This window comes from Solanum verrucosum, unplaced genomic scaffold, assembly GCF_900185275.1.
Source record: "Solanum verrucosum unplaced genomic scaffold, falcon-dt-bn FXZP01000253.1, whole genome shotgun sequence".
Lineage (NCBI taxonomy): Eukaryota > Viridiplantae > Streptophyta > Magnoliopsida > Solanales > Solanaceae > Solanum > Solanum verrucosum.
The window spans coordinates 2,277,421-2,298,511 of NW_026019984.1; the positions used below are offsets into that span (position 1 = coordinate 2,277,421).

The window sequence follows — 21,091 nt, forward strand, 5'->3', positions numbered from 1 at the left end:
CGAAATAGAATCTATCAGTTTCATCATCACCTCAGGAACATTACTTTTGAGTTGCGACGACTAATGGCTCAGGTCTTGAGGTATTCAGATGAGTTTTGGAAGAGTTTTTGTGTTTTGAAAGTTGAAAGCTTATAAGATAGTTGACAAAATTTAACATTTGGTGATAGCAAGCTTGGAATGGAATTTCGATAGTTCGGTTAGCTTCAGAATATAGTATCTGGTCTAGATGTATAATTGTTGGTTTGGATCTCAAGACTTTTGGTTTGATTTTGATTCTTTAGATGAGATGCAGGAAAAGTTAAGACTAAAGTCTTACTTTAATCAATGCTTGAGGTTAGAAAGGTTATTTACTAGTTTTAATAATTCCACTAGGTCCAAAGTGATGTTTGGTATAGTTGAAGGTTTGATTTAGTTTCCGAAGCTTTTGGATGAGTTTCATGTCCTTATTTGGAAATTTGGAGATTCTTAAGTTAAAGTTGACTTTGATCAATATCGAGTTAAAGTGACCGTGTTTGGATATTTTGATGATTCCATTGAGTCTGAAATATCATTTTTCAGCTAAAAGCATATTTGGTTTGTGTCCGGGAGGTTCCGAGATGAGTTTTGATTGAGTTTCTAAGCTTTTTTAGGTGTCTTGACATTGTTTCAGTATTTTCTATCAACTAAAAGGTTCGTTATTAGTTTTAAAGATCAAAAAACTGTTTCAAAACTTCTAAAAGTTTAAGCATGAATTATAGGATTGATCTGCAAAGTTTGGTGCATTTTCGCTATCCTGAGATTGAATTTTTATCGTGATTTATGAAATAATTGTATAGCGAGCAGAAATTATATTTGATTAGAAAAATGAGCACAGAATTGAGTACCGATTGAACGAGCATGTTTGTATCATTATTTAAGACATTTAAGAAAAAGAATCGGAACATTTTGCTATCGTATGAGGAAGTTACGACTCTTTTAGTGAAAATTTAAGTTGCTGACGCGTTGTTATAAATATTATTGTACATGTATTTAAATTTTAGACTGTGTTCATTTGGTAATTTGAGCAGGGAGTTCTAGAGTTTAGAATTGAGTGATTCTTGCGGCATTGTTCTCGATTTAATATGGGGGTTGGTATCCAATCCTCATTTCAACATTTTCTCATGATTTATTCTTTTGGTTTCCTTTCCTTATCTTTGTACTTCTTGGGGGGAATTAGGATTTTAACGATTTGGATTCATTTTTTATGAAAAAATATATATTTAGGATCCTTATGTTATAGGTAAGCTGATTTTGACATAAATTTGTTGATTCATCAATTATTTTCATCATAGTAACTGCGTATAAGCTTGAAATTTGGGTTTTATCCTGATAAAGTTAAAGTTTGATAAATTGAGGATTTCAAGGTTGATTTTAACTCTGTTTTTATGAAATTTCATATTTGAACTTTCCAAAGCATGAATAAGATATTTAGATTCTAGTCGGGGTTTCAGACTCGAGTATTGGGGGGTTTTCTCACGAACTTGTGATTTAAATAAATTAGACTTTTTAGCGTGATTTCAATTCATTTTCAATGATATTTTCACTATTGAGTTCCAGAACCTTTGGGTAACTTGATTTTATAAAAATTTCTAAAATTATCCTTCATTTTTGAAATTGGATCTTTTGGGCTGATTTGACCATGTTTCCCAAAATACTTGATATGTCACGACCCGAGCCTACACCTTGGACGTGGCCGGCACTCGAAGACCATTGCTGGTCCCCAAGCGAACCCTCGTCCTGGCTGACTACAAGCGGAAAACTGATTCAAGCATAGAAAGCTTAAAAACTGAAATAAAAGTTCATAAAACTTAAATATAAACTTTAAGTCCAAAGAAAACTCTGTATAATAAAATATATACAACTCGCCATAAAAAGGCAACTTTAGTCTTTAAAACATTTAACAAAATAAATGATACAGACTTCTCAACTATACTGACTATCTATGAAGCCTCTAACTGATAAAGATGGAAGTCGGGACAAGACCCACGACATCCTAACAACTGATATAACTGAAAGGTAAATGAAATCCTCCGAAAGCAAGGAGGCTCACCATAGCTAACTCGAACTCTCGGATGTATCAACGAAGCTCCTGTTGATGATCCTGAATACCTGTGTCTGCATCATGAGAAGATGCAGGCCAAATGGCTCAGTACGTGGAATGTACGAGCATGTAAGAGGAATTCTAAAACATAAACATAAGCTTGAAACTTGATAGAAATGAAACATACTTACCTCTTCTCAAACTTACTCTACTCAAGGAATACTCAAGGGTACTCAAAAACTACTCAAACTTACTCAACTCAGAAGTACTCAAGGATAAGATACTCAACTCCGAGATTAGATACTCAACTCAAGGATATGATATTCGACTCAAAGATATGATATTCAACTCTGGATACTCAACTCTAGATACTCAACTTTGAATACTTAACTAAATATGACTGAACTCATTTCAATATAAAGCAATTTAAAACAAGTGCAATATAAAGAAACAAACTGTTTAAAAATATGCTGTCAAATCTGTGTGTATGCAAGGATACAACATAACTCTGAAATGTATATAAAAATACAATAAACTGATGTATATAAAAAATACAATAACTTCTGTGGGAGTTTCTCTAACCGACAACCATCACATAAGAGCTATAGTGATGATACAGCGATCTACCTCACGCTGCCAGCGCATCCTATACCCGGCCAAAGGTATAGGACCTGAACTACTAATGGATCCACTAGTCTATGTGAAAAGGGTTCATCTAAAAAGTATGACCCTTTTCTACCCATGATGGCTACATGGTTTATGGAGGCTGTGAGTTGTCTGAACTCTCCCCCATATCGATGCTCAATACTACTCCCAAAAATATACTAGCTCTTACGTTTTAAAAAAACATACTTCTTTCTGCTGATTTGAGATAATTGCTCAAAAACTTAGCTCAAAGGCTATCTTGGAAATCTCAGTTTCCCTGCTTGCTTCATTTAGAAAGCTATTACTCTTTTCTGAAAACTAACCCGAAGGCCCTTTGGAAATCTCAATTTCCGTTCTTATTTAAATGTGAAAACATTTATAAACTCTTTGGGAATACTTAGTCCCCATATACTTTTGAAGAAAAGGACTTCAAACTTTACTCTTTACTCTTTACTGAACTCAAAACTTAAGTCTTAAAACAAAGTTAAAACGTTTGTAAAAGACTTCTTAAAATATGGTTCATACCGAATTATGGACATGAACTACTCAATGCAAGGTTTTCAATAACCATAGAGAAAACTCAAATACTTGGAACTCAAGAACTTCAATAATACTACTCATTTCAAGAATGCTCAACTCAGAGGGCTCATGCGGAATTATGACCATGAACGACTCAACTCAAGGACTCAAAGATACTTCTCTTCTCAAGACTGCTCGACTTCTCGACTTATAGGATTCATGCGGAATTATGGGCATGAACAATTCAACTCAAAGACTTTATGAGTAACATGTAATAGTCTCATGCTTAGAAATATAATCTCAAAGGGTATTAGGAACTCAATACTCAAGACTTGGAACTTGAACATACTACTCCTCTCAAAGATACTCAACTTCTGGAGTTCATGCGGAATTTATGTGCATGAACGACTTGACTCGTAGGTCTACATAACATTATGAAACTCATGTATGTGACTCTTCTCATTCTCTGACTTACTTCCTCAAAACTTAGTTCAAATCGATAGTTGATCTCAAAGGATTCACAATTGAACTCAAAGGCTTCCTTGAACTCTACTCTTAACTCTCTCTTGAATTTGAATTATGAATTGTGAATTATAAATTCAAGATTTATGATTCATGATATGAAGGATCTCAATAACAATATAGCTATTCGATAATTAGGAATATAACTTTTAAAAGAAACGTGAATTCAAGAACTCAAAATCAACTTATCTCAAGAATACTCAAATCTAGGGAAAGTTTCCTAGATTACTCTTTTACTGATCTGAAAGTAGATGTAGGGTGTGAGGACGAACTAGTCCAACACTATGATAGCCTTACATACCTAGAAGAACAAGATTCTTGAAGAATCTTGAAGAATCTTGAAGAAGAACTTGATTAGAAGCCTTGAAACCCTAGCTTGAAGGTAAACAATCAAGAAGACCTTTCTTGAGATTCTCGAGTTAGTTTCTTAAAATCTCTATAGCCAAAAATTATGATTTTCATGAGTGAAGATGAAAATCTTATTGTTTTGAGCTTTTTATTAGTCAAGAAATTCGTTGATGGTTTTCTTGGAGGTAAAAAGACAAAAACCGATTATTTTCAATATTTTCCCGTCGGCTAATTCGTAACAGCACTGTATAGGTTACTAAAATAGTCATAACTTTTTACTCAGATATTGGATTGACGTGAAACTGGTGGGGTTGGAAAGTATATTCAATTACCTTTAATTGGATAGGTTATGGCTCACGTAACTCTTAATATTCTAAGAGATATGGTCGTTTAAAGTTGACCCAAGCAGAATCTTATATTAAAACTTAATGAACTTCAAGAACACTTATCAAGAACTTAAATCCTTAAATTTCAAGAACGAAATTACGTTGAATAAATCATGATTGGCATGTGGGTGAAAGAACCCAACACTATGGAAGCTTACATACCTCTTAGGGATCAAACCCATGGCGAAAATCCGCTACAACACGCAAGAATCTCGACGAACGCTTGATCCTCTCCTCTTTTCTCCTCTTTTCTCTTATTTTCTCTTCTTGAACTCTCAACTAAAACCCTAGGTGTATTTTAGAATTATAAAACTGAACCTAATAGTATTAGACCCTTAAAATATTACTAAAAACGAATTAAATCTGGTTGGATAAGGAAAAGACCAAAATACCCCTCTTTATTTTCGGCTAACTTTCATTAACTGGATAGCCGATCTTCAAAAGGCCATATCTCCCTCATCTGACCTCGAAACTTAGCAAACTCGGCGGCGTTGGAAAGATAATTCAAATATATTTCCTACGGTATATGGTAGTACACCTAAATCATCCTGAACTATGAGTTATGGTCGTTTGAAGTCGACCCAAAACTCATACTTAGCTTAACTTACAAAATTTCAGATTTTGCTATTTCCAATTTAATTCTTTTTGAAACTCAAGGTGCTACATCTAGTGACCTTAACACTTAAGAAATTTTAAATTCCTTGGTAAAATCTCACTCACTATGAAGAACGGTTTGAGTCTTAGTTCAAAAATTTTCTAGGGTGTTACATGATATGAGTGTTGTTTAGTGCAAAATATTATTATGATTACTTATTTGAATAGATTTCATTAATTTGGAGACTTAACAAAAAGGAAAAGCTGAAGTCTCGAAGTAATTGTTTGATTGTTTGAGGCAAGTTAACTTCTTAACCTAACTTAAGTATATGAAATTTCGTATTTCCTTATTGTATGATTGGGGAGTAGTGAGATTTAGTGATGGAATTGGCATGCTCACATTGGATGATTATAATTACGAAAGGGGATAATAAATAGGTAACTTGATGATATTGATATATTAAGTGTTGTGGATAATTTGAATGTTTGGATTGATTTACTATTGGAGTTGTATCATGATTGTGTTGATATGGTCTATGTATTGATATGAAATTCATCAAATTCTCATGATTTGTGTGAACATGCCTATTTGCATTAGTAATAAATCACTGTGATGAGATCTATTGTGATAATGACACCGAAGGGAAATGGTTCCAGCAAGTGAGATATGCCGAAGGAAAATGATTCCAGCGGATACATGAACCTTGTGAGTCCCTCATGGATTTCGATCTGATATTCAGTTGATGTGTATCGTAGGACAAATATACATCACTATATTTGTAATTTCATCTCACTGCAGTATAGATCATTATTATCCAGTACTTCTGATTGTTTGTGTGGCAAAATGTGCTTAATGCTTATAACTTTGTGTTGTTGAATTGTATGTGTTGAATAGATGGTATTCATGATATGTGCTTTATTAATTGTGAATTTTTAGAATGGACTAATTATGTGCATATTGTAGTTGTGGAGGTTTGGTTGGAGTGTTTGGAGTACCTGTATTTTATATTGCTTTACTTCATGTTTAGTAGTTTGCTTGCTGAGTATTATGTTGTTTGGTACTCACTCTTTACTTTTATACTTGTGGAGGTAATTACGATCTCAGATCTTCATGATTATTCTCCCTTTCTTCGTTCGAGGCTCACTGTGGAGAGTTGAGAGGTAGTTGCATGTTTCTCGAAAGAACCTCCTACTCCTTTATATGGACTTGTTCTATTATAGAAACAATGACATTGAAACTCTTATTTTCTTCATTTCTATTGTCATACATTAGAGACTTGTACACGCATTTCTATTGTCATACATTAGAGGCTTGTACACGTGATAATCAGATTTTGGGGGTCATTTAAGTTGATCATGAGTTTTGCATCTCTTTATGGTATTAAACTTGTATTCTTGTTTTACTTTCGCAGTTAACGTGCTATTTGGGTTTTAGGCTAACTTATATTGGTGGGATGACACGAGTGTCATCACATTCATTTTGGGTCGTGACACAAATATTCATAGACTATAAGTATTGCTCCCCTTACTAGCTCCTTACGGAAGGTTTCGTAAAGTTATTTCAAAAATTTAGATCGGAATCCATTCATTGAATATTCATGGGCTAACACACACGAAAAATTGAAAAAATCGCCTAATTCTTATAAAATGATTCCTAATGCCCAAAAATGTCATGGATCATGGTGATGCTATACGTGTAGCTCCTCCAACTCCTTATGGATGGTATTGTAAAGTTTTTTTAAAAAACAATTGTCCAGAAGCAATTTCACCAAATAATAATGGGCTAACACACACGAAAAATAGCCTAATTCTAAAAAAATGGCTCCTAAATGCTCAAAACTATCACAAATCATGGTGTGTCACGACCCAACCCACTGAGTCGTGTGGGCACCTACTCTAACACATAAGTAGGAGAACCCTCGATTCTCAACCATTTTAAAAACATGCGGAAGACTTGAGGAAACTAAGATAAAAACAACTTCATGGAGATTTTCATAAAATAAGAGTTTTAACAATTCAAAATTAAGACTTGTTAACACCTCAGTCATCTAGTCTAAACAGGTACAAGAGCTACTAAGAGTACAAAGTAAAACATAATAAAGAAAATACACAGCTCCCACCATGCGGAAGGAAAAGTAGAAGCTGTTGGAGATTTCATTCGTCTTCACCTATGAAACATCATTATTCCTGCAACCAGACTATGCCAAAAGACATAGCAATAGTAGTATCAGTACAACCACCGTACTGGTAGGTATCATCGGTCAACCCAAATATCCACCACATAATATAAGAAATCAACTGGCGAAACATGATTGTTCATTCCTCCACCTTTATAGTTCTTTATCCTTACCATATCCGGATACTTAAATCCCACTAGTACACGTGTCTCTAACTCCTTACTCGTTCCGTTATTGACTTTAACTTATAACTCCAAATTACGCCTATCGAGGCTTAATATCCGTTTTATATTACTACCCCCTCACAAGGAAAAACCCAACTATAAACACTATCAATAAACACCACCCCAAACCTCAACAATAATACTCATGACCACATTTTAATTAACAAGGATAGCACTGGGACCCTTAGTTCCCCCTTACCATACCGCAACCCAATTCGAGACTCTACCAATCACAATTCACTACACAAACAGAGATCTCCAATTAACTTACAACATCACAACCCACACATATACCTATATATATATATATATATATATATATATATATATATATACAAACCTCAACAATAATACCCATGACCACATTTTAATTAACAAGGATAGCACTGGGACCCTTAGTTCCCCCTTACCATACCGCAACCCAATTCGAGACTCTACCAATCACAATTCACTACACAAACAGAGATCTCCAATTAACTTACAACATCACAACCCACACATATACCTATATATATATATATATATATATATATATATATATATATATATTGCGCAACCTAGTTATCATGTCAGGGTTCAATGTACAATTCTACATTCTCAATAATACACATATATGACAAGCCAATGGTTCTCTCATGGAGCCCAAACCCAAACTGTTAGTGTGCTGGATCATGGCACCCGATCCAATATGTATGTCGGTACATGACATCCGATCCCAGTTAGTGTGCCGAAACATAGCACCCGATCCAATGCAAGTTAGTGTGTCGGTACGTGACACCCGATCCAAGTTAGTGTGTTGGAACGTAACACCTGATCCATTCAACATACCACAATCACAATCACAATGTACATTCTCATAATCATACAATCAAGTGTTGATTCATGATATACAATTATTCATTCATACTTATTTACGATTAGTGTGATCAATAATGCAACATTCACATACATACATGCATTAAACTGAAGCAATTACTAACACACATCACACTAACATGAAATCACAATCATCACCATCCCCTAGTTCATATATTAAGGCTTTATCCTACGGTATACGTCTGATTGAATACCTAGGGTACAAGTACAAACATCTTGTTTCGGTAGACGAAAGCCTATGCATGAATTCTACCATCAAATTCAATATACCACGCAGTGAATAATATATTTATAAATACTAAATCAAATAAACCTAGTCTACCTGGGTGCCAAGCAGCTGCACAGAATTATGGCTTCGATTTTTGTTTCTGGACCTCGTGACGGTGGATTTGACTAAGAATTCGCAAGTTATCGACCTCCTTACGCTAGAAATCTTCGTTTCCTTCATTCCCAATGTTAGAAGAGTTTTTTTGGGGTTTTTGGGTAATCTTCGCCTATTTTTTATGTTTTAGGAAAAGGGAGAAAATAAGGTTTCACGTTATTTACATTATGTCTCGCCCATCCCGCTCTGGCGGCTACTTATCCTGCTAGAGCGTTGCCGCTCTAGCGGCATCTGGCCCGCTCTGGGGGGACAATGGCCCCAGTATTTTCTAATGTTTTTTGTTTCCTAATTAACGACAGTTCGAGTCGTTATAATGGATACCAATTTATCCCTCGTTCGTTCCCAAACGACTAGCGAAGGGATAACATTTCACCCTTTTTTGGAGTACTTCTAGACTAACGAATCGGGCCACTACAGAATCACGAAAGATGATGATTTTTCTAATTCTTAGGTACGAAGGGTTCTATACTCAAAAAGGAGGTTATGGAAAGGAGGCCACACACGGAGAAATGAACGCGTCCAATTTACACAGTCTGGCCCTGCTAGAGCGGCAGACTCCCCGCTGAGGCGGTGTCGCTGTGGCGAGGCATCTCTCGTTGTAGTGGGAGATCGGAAACAATAAGGGGGGGAAGGGGAATGGTTTCCCCATTTCCTCCTCTTCATTTTGAACGTTGAAATCAAGTTAATGTTCTTGACCCTCACTCTCTTTACTTCATTACTTACTTAACTAGGCTTGCATGGCATTAAACGATTGATTAGAATAGGTTTTTGGGATAGTTTTCGAAAATGAACATAGGTTGCTTGATTTGTTAGAATAACGTAATATGAACACTTCATTTCCTTAAGTCCCCACCGACTTCACAATGTTCTAGGCGTAAAGATTTCGCGAAAATACGGTCAAAATGGCTCCAAAAGGGTTAGGGAAGTTGAAAGGTCTTCTCGGTATAAAACTTGGATTTGGACACTGTTTAGGGGTTATTTTGCAAAAATAACAGCATATTTAAGTTCTAGGGTACTTAATATACTCTGATCTGCTGAAATTATGTGAAAAATGGGGGGTTTTGGGACGAATTACGCCATGATCACGCGTGATGTTCGTCCAAGATGAAGGCCACTCTGGCGACCTTCATCCCACTGTAGCTCTTGAAGGCCACTCTGGCGACCTTCATCCCACTGTAGCGGCCTCCTTCATTCCCTCTCTGGCGGGATTTGGGCCACTGTGGCGGGACCTGGGGAAACAACAGCCTGGGTCCCTTTAAGGCTAGAAATTTTATTCTTTCCCAACGTGTTTATTAACTTTTTGTAGGCTTCTCTAAATGGCTGGTATCAACGAGGAAAATTTTCCCTTCGTCCGGTTTCTTGATGTTGCCAGTCGGGAAAGGCATCACGACTATCGGGACAATAAATTTTGCTGCGAGAGAGGATTCATCTTACTTAGACTGGAGGAGAAAGTGCCTACCTTTTATGCTTGCCTGATGGAGTTCGGATGGGCTCCACTAACTGAGGCTCCCCCTGTCGCACGTTCCGACTGGGTGAAGGAGTTCTATGTCATTCTACCCACCGTTCACTGGGACGATCCCCATCCTACCATTTGCATCCGGGGAGTTGCCATCCCCCTGAACGCTACAGTCATTAATGAGGTACTAGAGGTGCCCGAGGTCTCAAATGCGGAGTACGAGGCCAAGCTAAAGGAGATGGATCTGAGCTGGCTGAGAGATACGCTGGTGGAGCCTGTGCGCCAGAACATTGTTTATTAGCCTACTACCGAGAGAATCACTAGCGCGGATCGGTCACCAGATGCTAAGAGGTGGCTACACTTGGTTACTAGGAGGATTCGCCCGTCGAGCAATCGTACTGATGTGACATTTCCTCGAATCTTGGTGGTGGCGTGCAATGTACAGGGCATTGAGCTAAATGTGGGGGCGCAGATTATCTCAGAGGGGAAAATGTTCTACCAGGGCAACAAAAAGGTCTTCTTCCTTCCAGGACTTGTGACCGCGTTGTGCAAACAGGCAGGGGTACCTCTCTTAGACACTGATGAGGTACTTTCTATAGATCCCCCCCCCCCCCATTCACCCTCTTCTAGTTAGGCAGGGTTTTACTTTCAGGAGCAAAAGGAGGAGGATAGGCAGGGCCAACAGCAGTCAGGCGGCGACAGAGACGAATGACGAAGAAGGGGACGACGACACTCATCCCACCTGGTCCCAACCCCCACTCTCAAGTGAATAGGTAAAGGAGGATCTGGCAGCCGTTCAGAGGAGATTGGGACGTTCTTATGCTAACACAACCCAGTTTTACCCAACACTGCTTTTGAGGTCGAGATGTTTCGTCACAAGCTGAGTTAGGAGAGAAGGAAAGGTCTAGAGAGGGATCGCCTGATGGTCAGGATATGAAAGGCTGTGAGGATCATATTCACTCGCATTGCCCCCAGACAGGAGATTCCCCGGGTCGAGACCAGAGACTTCCAGAATTACATATTTTTAGATGAGGCCGTGAAAGGCCTAGTACCCCCGAAGAATCTAGATTATTATGATGACACTTCGCAGTCCCAAGGATCCTAACTAGGTTTTCTCCCTTGCTGGCATGTATTGAATAATATTTTATTTTATCTTTTCACTTTACTTGCTTTTTGTAGCACATGGATGCTGGTTTTTCTACTGTTTTTCACAGCCAATAATTAAATGCTAGGTTTTTATAATCTATACTCAGTTGTTGAGCACTGCTTTCAATTGTGTGGATTAACCTATACGCAATTCGTGTCTAGTTGGGTGACTTAGGAAAATGAAGGAGATAGGGATGAGGTTCTGTCCCGCTCTAGCGGGAGAAATCCTGCACTGGCGGTCTCGCTTTGGTAGGAATATCCCGCCCCAGCGGCCCTGACGAAAATATAACCCTACCAACAACATTTTCTGAGGTTCTTCTCTTTTTCTAAATTCCCCAAAGGTTCCCAGCTATAACACAGGCATTTTTGGATAATTCCCTTAGCTGGGATGGTCAATGTCTACCCCAAGTCAACCCAACGATACGCACTCCAAAATTCATTCTCATAAATTCAACACCACAACCACGCACAATTTTGGATATTTAGTATAGCCTGCTGCTATATCAAGGTTCAAACAAACACTTATTGAGCACATAATCGCATCATAGCATTCAAGAAAACACATTATTCACACCAACAGTTAATTCTGACAATAGGAAGTAAACATTCACGGTTTCAAATTACAATGCACAGATAAATCTAAAATTTTAGTTAATTCGGTCCAAGGATGACCATTACTAATCATGCATGCATTTACACAACCCTTAGGGTCAAATACCAATTGGAACCTTCTCAGTTCCAATTTGCTTTGCTTGTATCCCTTCAGTCGTAACCACAGCGTCCGGTTCACTTTGTTGAGATACCAATTGAAATCGAGAGATACCAATTGGACTAAACTCATACCACAAGCGACACTCGCACGAAAGGAGAGAAAAGTTGGAACAACTTCTTAAAATGCTTTCTAGCTTCTTGAAGATTAGATGTGGACGTCAACACTCTAATCCGCAGGAGTCTAGTCCATATTTTGATCTTGTACTTGGAGACCGGTAACCTGGGCTCTGATATCAATTTGTCACGACCCAACTGATCGAGTCGTGTGGGCACCTACTCTAAAACCTAAGTAGGAGAACCCTCGATTCCCAACCATTTTAAAAACATGTGAAAGACTTAAGGAAACTAAGATAAAAATAACTTCATGGAGATTTACATAAAATAAGAGTTTAACAATTCAGAGTTAAGACTTGTAAAGTAATTAACACCCCATGGATCTAGTCTAAACAGGTACAAGAGCTACTAAGAGTACAAAGTAAAACATAATAAAGAAAAGACACAGCTCCTACCATGGGGAAGAAAAAGTAGAAGTTGCTGGAGATTTCATTCGTTTTCACCTATGAAGCATCACTAATCCTGCAACTAGACTATGCCAAAAGGCATAGCAAGAGTAGTATCAGTACAACCACACGTACTGGTAGGCATCATCGGTCAACCCGAATACCCACCGCATAATATGAGAAATTAACTGGTGAAACATGCAATAAGACTGTTCATTCCTCCACCTTTATAGTTCCATATCTTTACCATATTCGGATACTTAAATCCCACTAGTACACGTGTCTCTAACCCCTTACTCATTATGTTCTTGACTTTAACTTATAACTCCAAATTACGCCTATTGAGGCTTACTATCTGTTTTATATTACTACCCCCTCACGGGGAAAAACCCAACTATAAACACTATCACTAAATATTACCTCAAACCTCAACAATAAAACCCATGACCACATTCAAATTAACAAGGATAGCACCGGGACCCTTAGTTCCCCCTTACCATACTGCAACCCGATTTGGAACTCTACCAATCACAATTCACTACACAAACAGAGATCTCCAATTAACTTACAACGTCACAATCCACACATATGCCTATATATATACTACGCAACCTAGTTATCATGTCAGGAATCAATGTACAATTCCACATTCTCAATAATACACATATATGACAAGTCAATGGTTCTCTCATGAAACTCATACCCAAAATGTTAGTGTGTCAGATCGTGGTACCCAATCCAATATGTATGTTGGTACGTGACATCCGATCCAGTTAGTGTGCCGGAACATAGCACCCGATCCAATGCAAGTTAGTGTATCGGTACGTGACACCCGATCCAAGTTAGTATGTTGGAACGTAACACCCGATCCATTGAACATACCACAATCACAATGTACATTCTCATAATCATACAATCAAGTGTTGATTTATGGCATACAATTATTCATTCATACTCATTTATGATTATTGTGATCAATAATGCAATATTCGCATACATACATGCATTAAAATAAAGTAGTTACTAACATACATCACACCAACATGAAATCACAACCATCACCTACCCCTAGTTCATCGACTAAGGCTTTCTGCTACGGTATACGTCTGATTGAATACCTAGGGTATAAGTACAAACATCTTGTTTTGGTGCACGAAAGCCTATGCATGAATTCTACCGTCAAATTCAATACCACACGGTGAATAACAGATTTATAACTACTAAATCAAATAAACCTTGCCTACCTAGGTGCCAAGCAGTTGCACGAAATTATGTCTTCGATTCTTGTTTCCAGACGTCGTGACGGTGGATTTGACCAAGAATTCACAAGTTATCGACCTCATCACGCTAGAAATCTCCTTATCCTTCCTTCCTAAGCTTAGAGAAACTTTTTGAGGGTTTCTAGGGTAATCCTCGCCTATTTTTGGTGTTTTGGGAAAAGGGAGAAAATAAGGTTTCGCGTTATTTACATTCTGTCTCACACATCCCGCTCTGGTGGCTACTTATCCCGCTACAGCATTGCCGCACTAGCAGCATTTGGCCCGCTCTAGAGGGACAGTGTCCCCAGTATTTCCTGACGTTTTTCGTTTCCTAATTAACGACGATTCGGGTTGTTACATGGTGAGACTATACATACTGCTCTCCCAACTTCATACAAAGGGTCTCGTAGAGTTATTTCAAAAAGAAAATCTGAAAGTCATTTCACCAAATATTCATGGGCTAACTAACACACACAAAAATTGAAAAAACTGCCTAGCTAATTCCTATAAAATGGCTCCTAAATGGCCAAAAATACCGCAAATCATGGTGAGGCTATAAGTAATGCTCCCCAAATTCCTTACGGAGGGTCTCGTAAAGTTTTTTTCGAAAAATCATTCGGAAGCCATTTCACCAAATATTCATGGGTTAATATACATCAAAAATTGGAAAAGCCTAATTCCTATAGAATGGCTCTTAAATGCCCAAACGCCATGGATAATAGTGAGGCTATACGTACTGCTCCCCTAACTCCTTATGGAGGGTCTCGTAAAGTTTTTTCAGAGAAAATCATCTTGAAGCCCTTCACCAAATATTCATGGGCGTTAACACACGGAAATCTAAAAAAACTCACCTAATTCCTATTAAATTGCTCATAAATGCCAAAAAATATCACGGATCATGGTGAGACTATATGTACTACTCCCCAATTTCTTACGGAGGGCTTCATAAAGTTTTGTAAAAAAATCACTCAAAAGTCATTTCTTCAAATATTCATGAACTAACTAACACCCGGAAAAAAATTGAACAATTCACCTAACTTCTAGAGATATCACATGATGACAGCTAAAAGAATACTCAGGTGGTATTATCGTAGTGATAGATTCACACATAATTTGATAAGAGTATTATCTATTTGATAGTGTCAAATAAACATTGCACTAATTATGCGGCAATTATAATTTTACCATGCGACAACCAATTAATTAAAATATTGTATTATATAGATTTTAATGTAGTTATGTGTTTCTAATAGAATCCCATAACTTATTATCATTATTTGATAGTCTTTTTGCATCTGGTAGTAACACCATCTAGTTCTGTTCACACCTAATTGAAAAGCAACAGCATTGATTAAGCCTTTGTATTTTGTGTTTGCATCATATATCACTTTTTCAATCTTGAAATTCATATACTTTCCAGTGTTACATTTTAATGTAGTTATTTGTTTCTAACAGAATTTCATGTATTGTAGACTAGCCGTATTTGGAGGGTCATAATTATTGTATTTTTGAATAGTAACATTAAAATCTATATTTATTGGACTTTATGTAACAACGTAGCTATCTAAAATCTTAATGCAATAACTAATTGATACTAACTTTCCATAAACTTAACTTGAAGATTGTTTTTTTTTTAGATTTTAACAGAATCCCATATACTATAGACTAGCAGTATTTGGAACGTCAAAATTATTTTATTTTTGAATGGTAACATTAAAATCTATATTTATTGGACTTTATGTAACAACTTAGATATCTAAAATCTTAATGCAATAACTAATTGATACTAACTTTTCATAAACTTAACTTGAAGATTGTTTTTTTTTAGATTTTAACAGAATCCCATATACTATAGACTAGCAGTATTTGGAGCATCAAAATTATTTTATTTTTGAATGGTAACATTAAAATCTATATTTATTGGACTTTATGTTACAACTTAGATATCTAAAATCTTAATGCAATAACTAATTGATACTAACTTTCAATAAACTTAACTTGAAGATTGTTTTTTTTTAGATTTTAACAGAATCCCATATACTCTAGACTAGCAGTATTTGGAGCATCAAAATTATTATTTTTTTTGAATGGTAACATTAAAATCTATATTTATTGGAATTTATGTAACAACTTAGATATCTAAAATCTTAATGCAATAACTAATTGATACTAACTTTCCATAAACTTAACTTGAAGATTGTTTTTTTTTTAGATTTTAACAGAATCCCATATACTATAGACTAGCAGTATTTGGAGCGTCAAAATTATTTTATTTTTGAATGGTAACATTAAAATCTATATTTATTGGACTTTATGTAACAACTTAGATATCTAAAATCTTAATGCAATAACTAATTGATACTAACTTTCCATAAACTTAACTTGAAGAATGTTTTTTTTTAGATTTTAACAGAATCCCATATACTATAGACTAGCAGTATTTGGAGCGTCAAAATTATTTTATTTTTGAATGGTAACATTAAAATCTATATTTATTGGACTTTATGTAACAACTTAGATATCTGAAATCTTAATGCAATAATTAATTGATACTAACTTTCCATAAACTTAACTTGAAGATTGTTTTTTTTAGATTTTAACAGAATCCCATATACTATAGACTAGCAGTATTTGGAGTGTCAAAATTATTTTATTTTTGAATGATAACATTAAAATTTATATTTATTGGACTTTATGTAACAACTTAAATATCTAAAATCTTAATGCAATAACTAATTGATACTAACTTTCCATAAACTTAACTTAAAGATGGGTTTTTTTTTTTTTAGATTTTAACTACATCTATTTAGGTAAGTCATTAATGAATACCTTAAAAAACAGATTATGCAATTTATTGATTTTTTCTATATTTTAGTCAGGCTAATTCAACAACTTACCATTATTTAATTATGTGGTCTTATAGACATCTATAAATATAAGTCAAACACTGTTATTTTTTATTCAGAGATAGAAACTCACTCATACATTCTACTCTTTTATATTTTGTGTACTAAAATATGTCTAGAAAGAGGGTGTGTTTGACCACTAGCGATGTTGATGAGGGAATTAAGAGAAAACAAAAATTGGATGAAAAATTAACATCACTATGTAAGAAAGCATACGAGCTATCCATTCTATGTGATGTAAAGGTCGGAATAGTTATTTCTATTCCGGAAAAAACCGATGTTTTTGCTTGGCCGTCTTTACCAGAGGCTCAGAAGATAGTAAATGATCATATAGCTTTTCCAAAACACAAGGTAACTATACATAACAACTTTCTTCAATCAATTGTCGAAAAACGGGAAGAAGAAGTTAGGAAAGTAGAGGAAACTCTTGAGAAGATGGAAATGGAGAACCTCTTCAATGAAATTTTCAAGGGAAACAAACTCTTAAATGAAGTAAATGTTGGGGAAATAAAGGGTTTGTTAAAGTTAATTGATGTTAAGAGGGTTCAATTTGAACAAAGGAAGATACAAGTTAATGAGGTTGTTGCTAATAACAATGTTGGAGAAGAAAATAATGTTGGACATCCTTAGAATGTTGATTGTGCATTTAATGCTTTTTATTTTTCTCGTCTTGTCTTTTAATTACATTTTCTAGTTACATGTTTGTTGCTTTTTGTTCATCTTTTCATGTTATTCTCGTCATTTTAGTGATATATGAAATATATTCTATAAAAATGTAGTTCATTTACTACAAAAAAAAATGTTAAATTGTTTTACATTTCCTTTTGAATGGGTGTAACTTTTGAAATTTGCTTATTCTTTATTGTTAATTTACAATTATACGAAATTTCATAATCTGACTTATCAAATCGTTGTTATAATAACAACAACAGAAGTAGTATTATTTTTATCATAAAATACATAGGTATTTAGAGCCATAATTTTCACTATCAGTAAATTGTTAATTTCCGATGGAATTGGTAGAATTTGAGTCACCAATAATGTTTTGAGTGTATTTTCATGTAAACAATCCTTACCAACGAGCTAAATTCCATAAAAAAAAAATTGGCACTTTTTTTATCTAATAGTATATTTTAATTTTTTTTTATTTTTAATTGTATTACAAGTCTATGATCCTACAAAAGAGAGCACGCCTTTATGAAAAAGAAAATATCAATTAAACATTCTTGAGAAAAATATATTTGCTAAACACATAGTCGGAGCCATGATTTTAAGCGTTGAAATTCGAATTTTAGTTAATCCATATATTGCTAAATGCATGTATTCATGTTCTATATATAATAGTGCATACAATACAACAAAAGAAACATACAGTGGCAATAGATTTTCCTTATATCATTGCATCCAAAATTGTCTTTAGCAACAGCTATTTATATATATTATTATCGCTAAATATAATAGAGCGGCAATTTTTTTTATTGCATCTAAATCCTTTATTTATCGTAATTATAGATTCACACATAATTTAATAAAAGTATTATCTATTAGATAGTGTCGAATAAATTTTGCACAAATTATGCGGCAATAATAATTCTACCATGCGACAACCAATTCAACAAAATATTATATTATACAAAATTTTATGTAGTTATTGATAGCTCCAATCTCTCAAGTAAACTATAACACCGCTGAAATTCCAACTCATATCAGACCTTGAAATAAATTTCTTCAGACTGGTGTCACGGAAAGCATCTATGGCTCTTAGAAGTATCTACTGACCATAGGTGAGTTCGTAGAACCATACTCTAAAATATTGCTCTCAAGTCCAAGTTTCACGAACCAGACTAGAGCTCATAGAACCTTCTACAGTTCGTAGAAGGGCCTCGTGGACTCCAAGTCTTGAAACACCCTGTAAGCTTTCTACGATTGAACAAGACTGCTCGTCAAAGTTCCTAGGGGCCATAGAAAGGATCTATAGACCCCAACTTCAGAGATCCAGAACCCAACTTGTTTCCTATGAGAGGGTCTACGGTCTGTAGACTTTTGTACGGATGGTAGATGGCCTTCCGTAGACGACTTCTATCAGTTTTTGACAGGGGCTATTTTTAGTATTTTCCCACCCTTTCTAATCTTATACCCCAATTACCTAATTAAGGTCACAAGAAACCCATAGCACAAAGTTTAGTTGGAAGCTTTCTTATTGATTAAGTGTTGATATAAGATTATACTTAGGTCAACTTCAAATGATCATATCTCTCAGCATTTAATGAATTAGGTAGCTTATAATTCATCAAATTAAAGGCCTATGAATTTTCTGTCCAATGCCACAAAGTTTGCATCATTTTGAGTTTGGAGTAAAAAGTTATGCTCGTTTTAGTGAATCCTTGTCAGGAAGTCGAAGTTCTACGTAGAGCCTTTCGTGAAGGGTTGCTGCACTTTTTTTTAGGAACTTCCTGCACGTGTTCCAAGGCTATTTTGGTCCTTTCCCAAGCTTTCTAACCCCATTTTAAGTCATTTTGGGTGTTTTAACGGAGTATATCATTCAAGTAATTAGATTTCCTTCAAAATCATCAATCTAAACATTCAAGTATCTAGAAATTCTATCAAAACTCACCTAGGGTTCCTCTTCTCAATCAAGAACCCTAGAACTTCCATGTCAAAAATTCAAGATACAAAGAGAATCCTTCCACCCAAGGTTTTCCCAAGTTTTTCCACTCTAAGAACTTCATAAAAAAGTTTCTTCTCTCAAGATCAAGCACCAAGATTCCTAGATCAAAGATTTCCTGATAGAGCATCGAATAACTCTGTCAATTAAGATAAGAATCGGATAAAAATAAATTTTACTTAGTATTTTTGACGTTTTACTTCATTGATCGCTACATCACACTCCTAGTGCAATAAAAGGCAAAATATGCATCACACTCGTAGTGTAATAAATGGTAGAGCATGGATAACATCTTTTTTAGTTGTAAAGAATACATTATCTTAGGAGTAGAAGAGCATGTGATGTATTTGGCAACTTATTAAAAATGGTTCTGAGGTTGGTGGTGAATTTATCAATTGGACGTGAAATCGGCCTTCCTACATATATGGTGAATTGCAAGATAAGGTATATGTTGATCAACCCCATGGTTACATTAAATATGGGAGCGAAAATGAGGTTTGCAGATTGAGAAAAGCATTATATGAGCTTCGTATAACAACAACACTCGAGTTAAAGTGGCATTTCATTGAACACACATGCAGTGATATGACTTTTTGATAAATCAGAGAATTGCATAGAACAACACATAGTTAAAAGGATGAAACAGAACACAAAGGATATTGAACTGATTCAATAAAAATGCAAACAAAGGTTATGAAATAGTAGCAACGAAAAACAGAGAAAGTGAATTAGGAGAGAGGAGGTGCATCTTCGCCCTCAGAGTCATCCTCTTCATTTCTGGATAGAGCCTGCTCCATGGCTTCTCTTGCAGAATTAACAGCAGCGTTAGCTTCAGTAATAGCCAACGGAAGATCAAGGCCGTCTTGAATCTCATGAAGGGTGTTCAACCGGGTTTTTAGAGCCACCCAATTCCTGTCCATTTCAGCTTCATACTTATCAGTGTTGCGTTTCACCTGCAATGCGTTTAGCTTAGCTTCAACTCGAGCTCTGTCATGAACCAATGCCAAATCAGCCTCTAACTTGGCCACCTTTTGTTGCAAGGTATAGTGCGTGGAGTGAAGAATAGCGTATCTGTCCTTCCTTAAAGAGACTTCCTCGAGTAGATTCTTGTTGGCTTTGGTTAGAACGTACAATTCAACTTCATTCTCCTCTTTCTCCCATTGAATCTCTTGAAGTTTTTGGTTCAAAGAGGATGTCGTAACCTTTAGAATCTCATTGTCAATCTCGAGCCTTTGATTCTTTGACCGGAGCTCATTTGCCTCAGCCTGGGAAACCCCACGTTTTCGATTTTCTACAACCCTCGTCATCATACTTTGAATGTTAGTAACAGCGGTCCCACATGAAGGAGGCAACTTGACAATGGGACCTACAAGAATCTCCAAAAATAAAATAAATTAAACACATCGGAAATAGTATAAAACAAAACAATATATAGACAAGTGTTTGTTCTTATAGACACTTACCGTGGTTTTTGTCTATAGGGGCTTTTCCTATTCGACGTTGTCGTTGAACAATTTCTTTTTCACTCCTCTCCTCATTGGGAGGAGACGGATGTGAGCTGTCCGTCAAGGATAGGGAAGATGAATGTTAGGACAAAACACATATTTCATTGCTAATGAAAGAAAACAAGTATCGTATCGAATCGAATTGACCTTA

At 35.7% G+C, this 21,091-nt stretch overlaps 1 protein-coding gene across 1 annotated transcript; it reads left to right on the plus strand.

The window, feature by feature from the left end:
• The first annotated feature begins 16,881 nt into the window (after window positions 1-16,881).
• Window positions 16,882-17,400, plus strand: LOC125818354 (MADS-box transcription factor 56-like). The gene has a single exon (XM_049497879.1). The coding sequence runs from the start codon at window positions 16,882-16,884 to the stop codon at window positions 17,398-17,400; it is 519 nt and encodes a 172-aa protein (XP_049353836.1).
• The last annotated feature ends 3,691 nt before the right edge of the window (window positions 17,401-21,091 follow it).

Bases quoted from the DNA above. Each gene is read 5' to 3' on its own strand.
- LOC125818354 (XM_049497879.1), top strand. From the start codon at position 16,882: ATGTCTAGAAAGAGGGTGTGTTTGACCACTAGCGATGTTGATGAGGGA.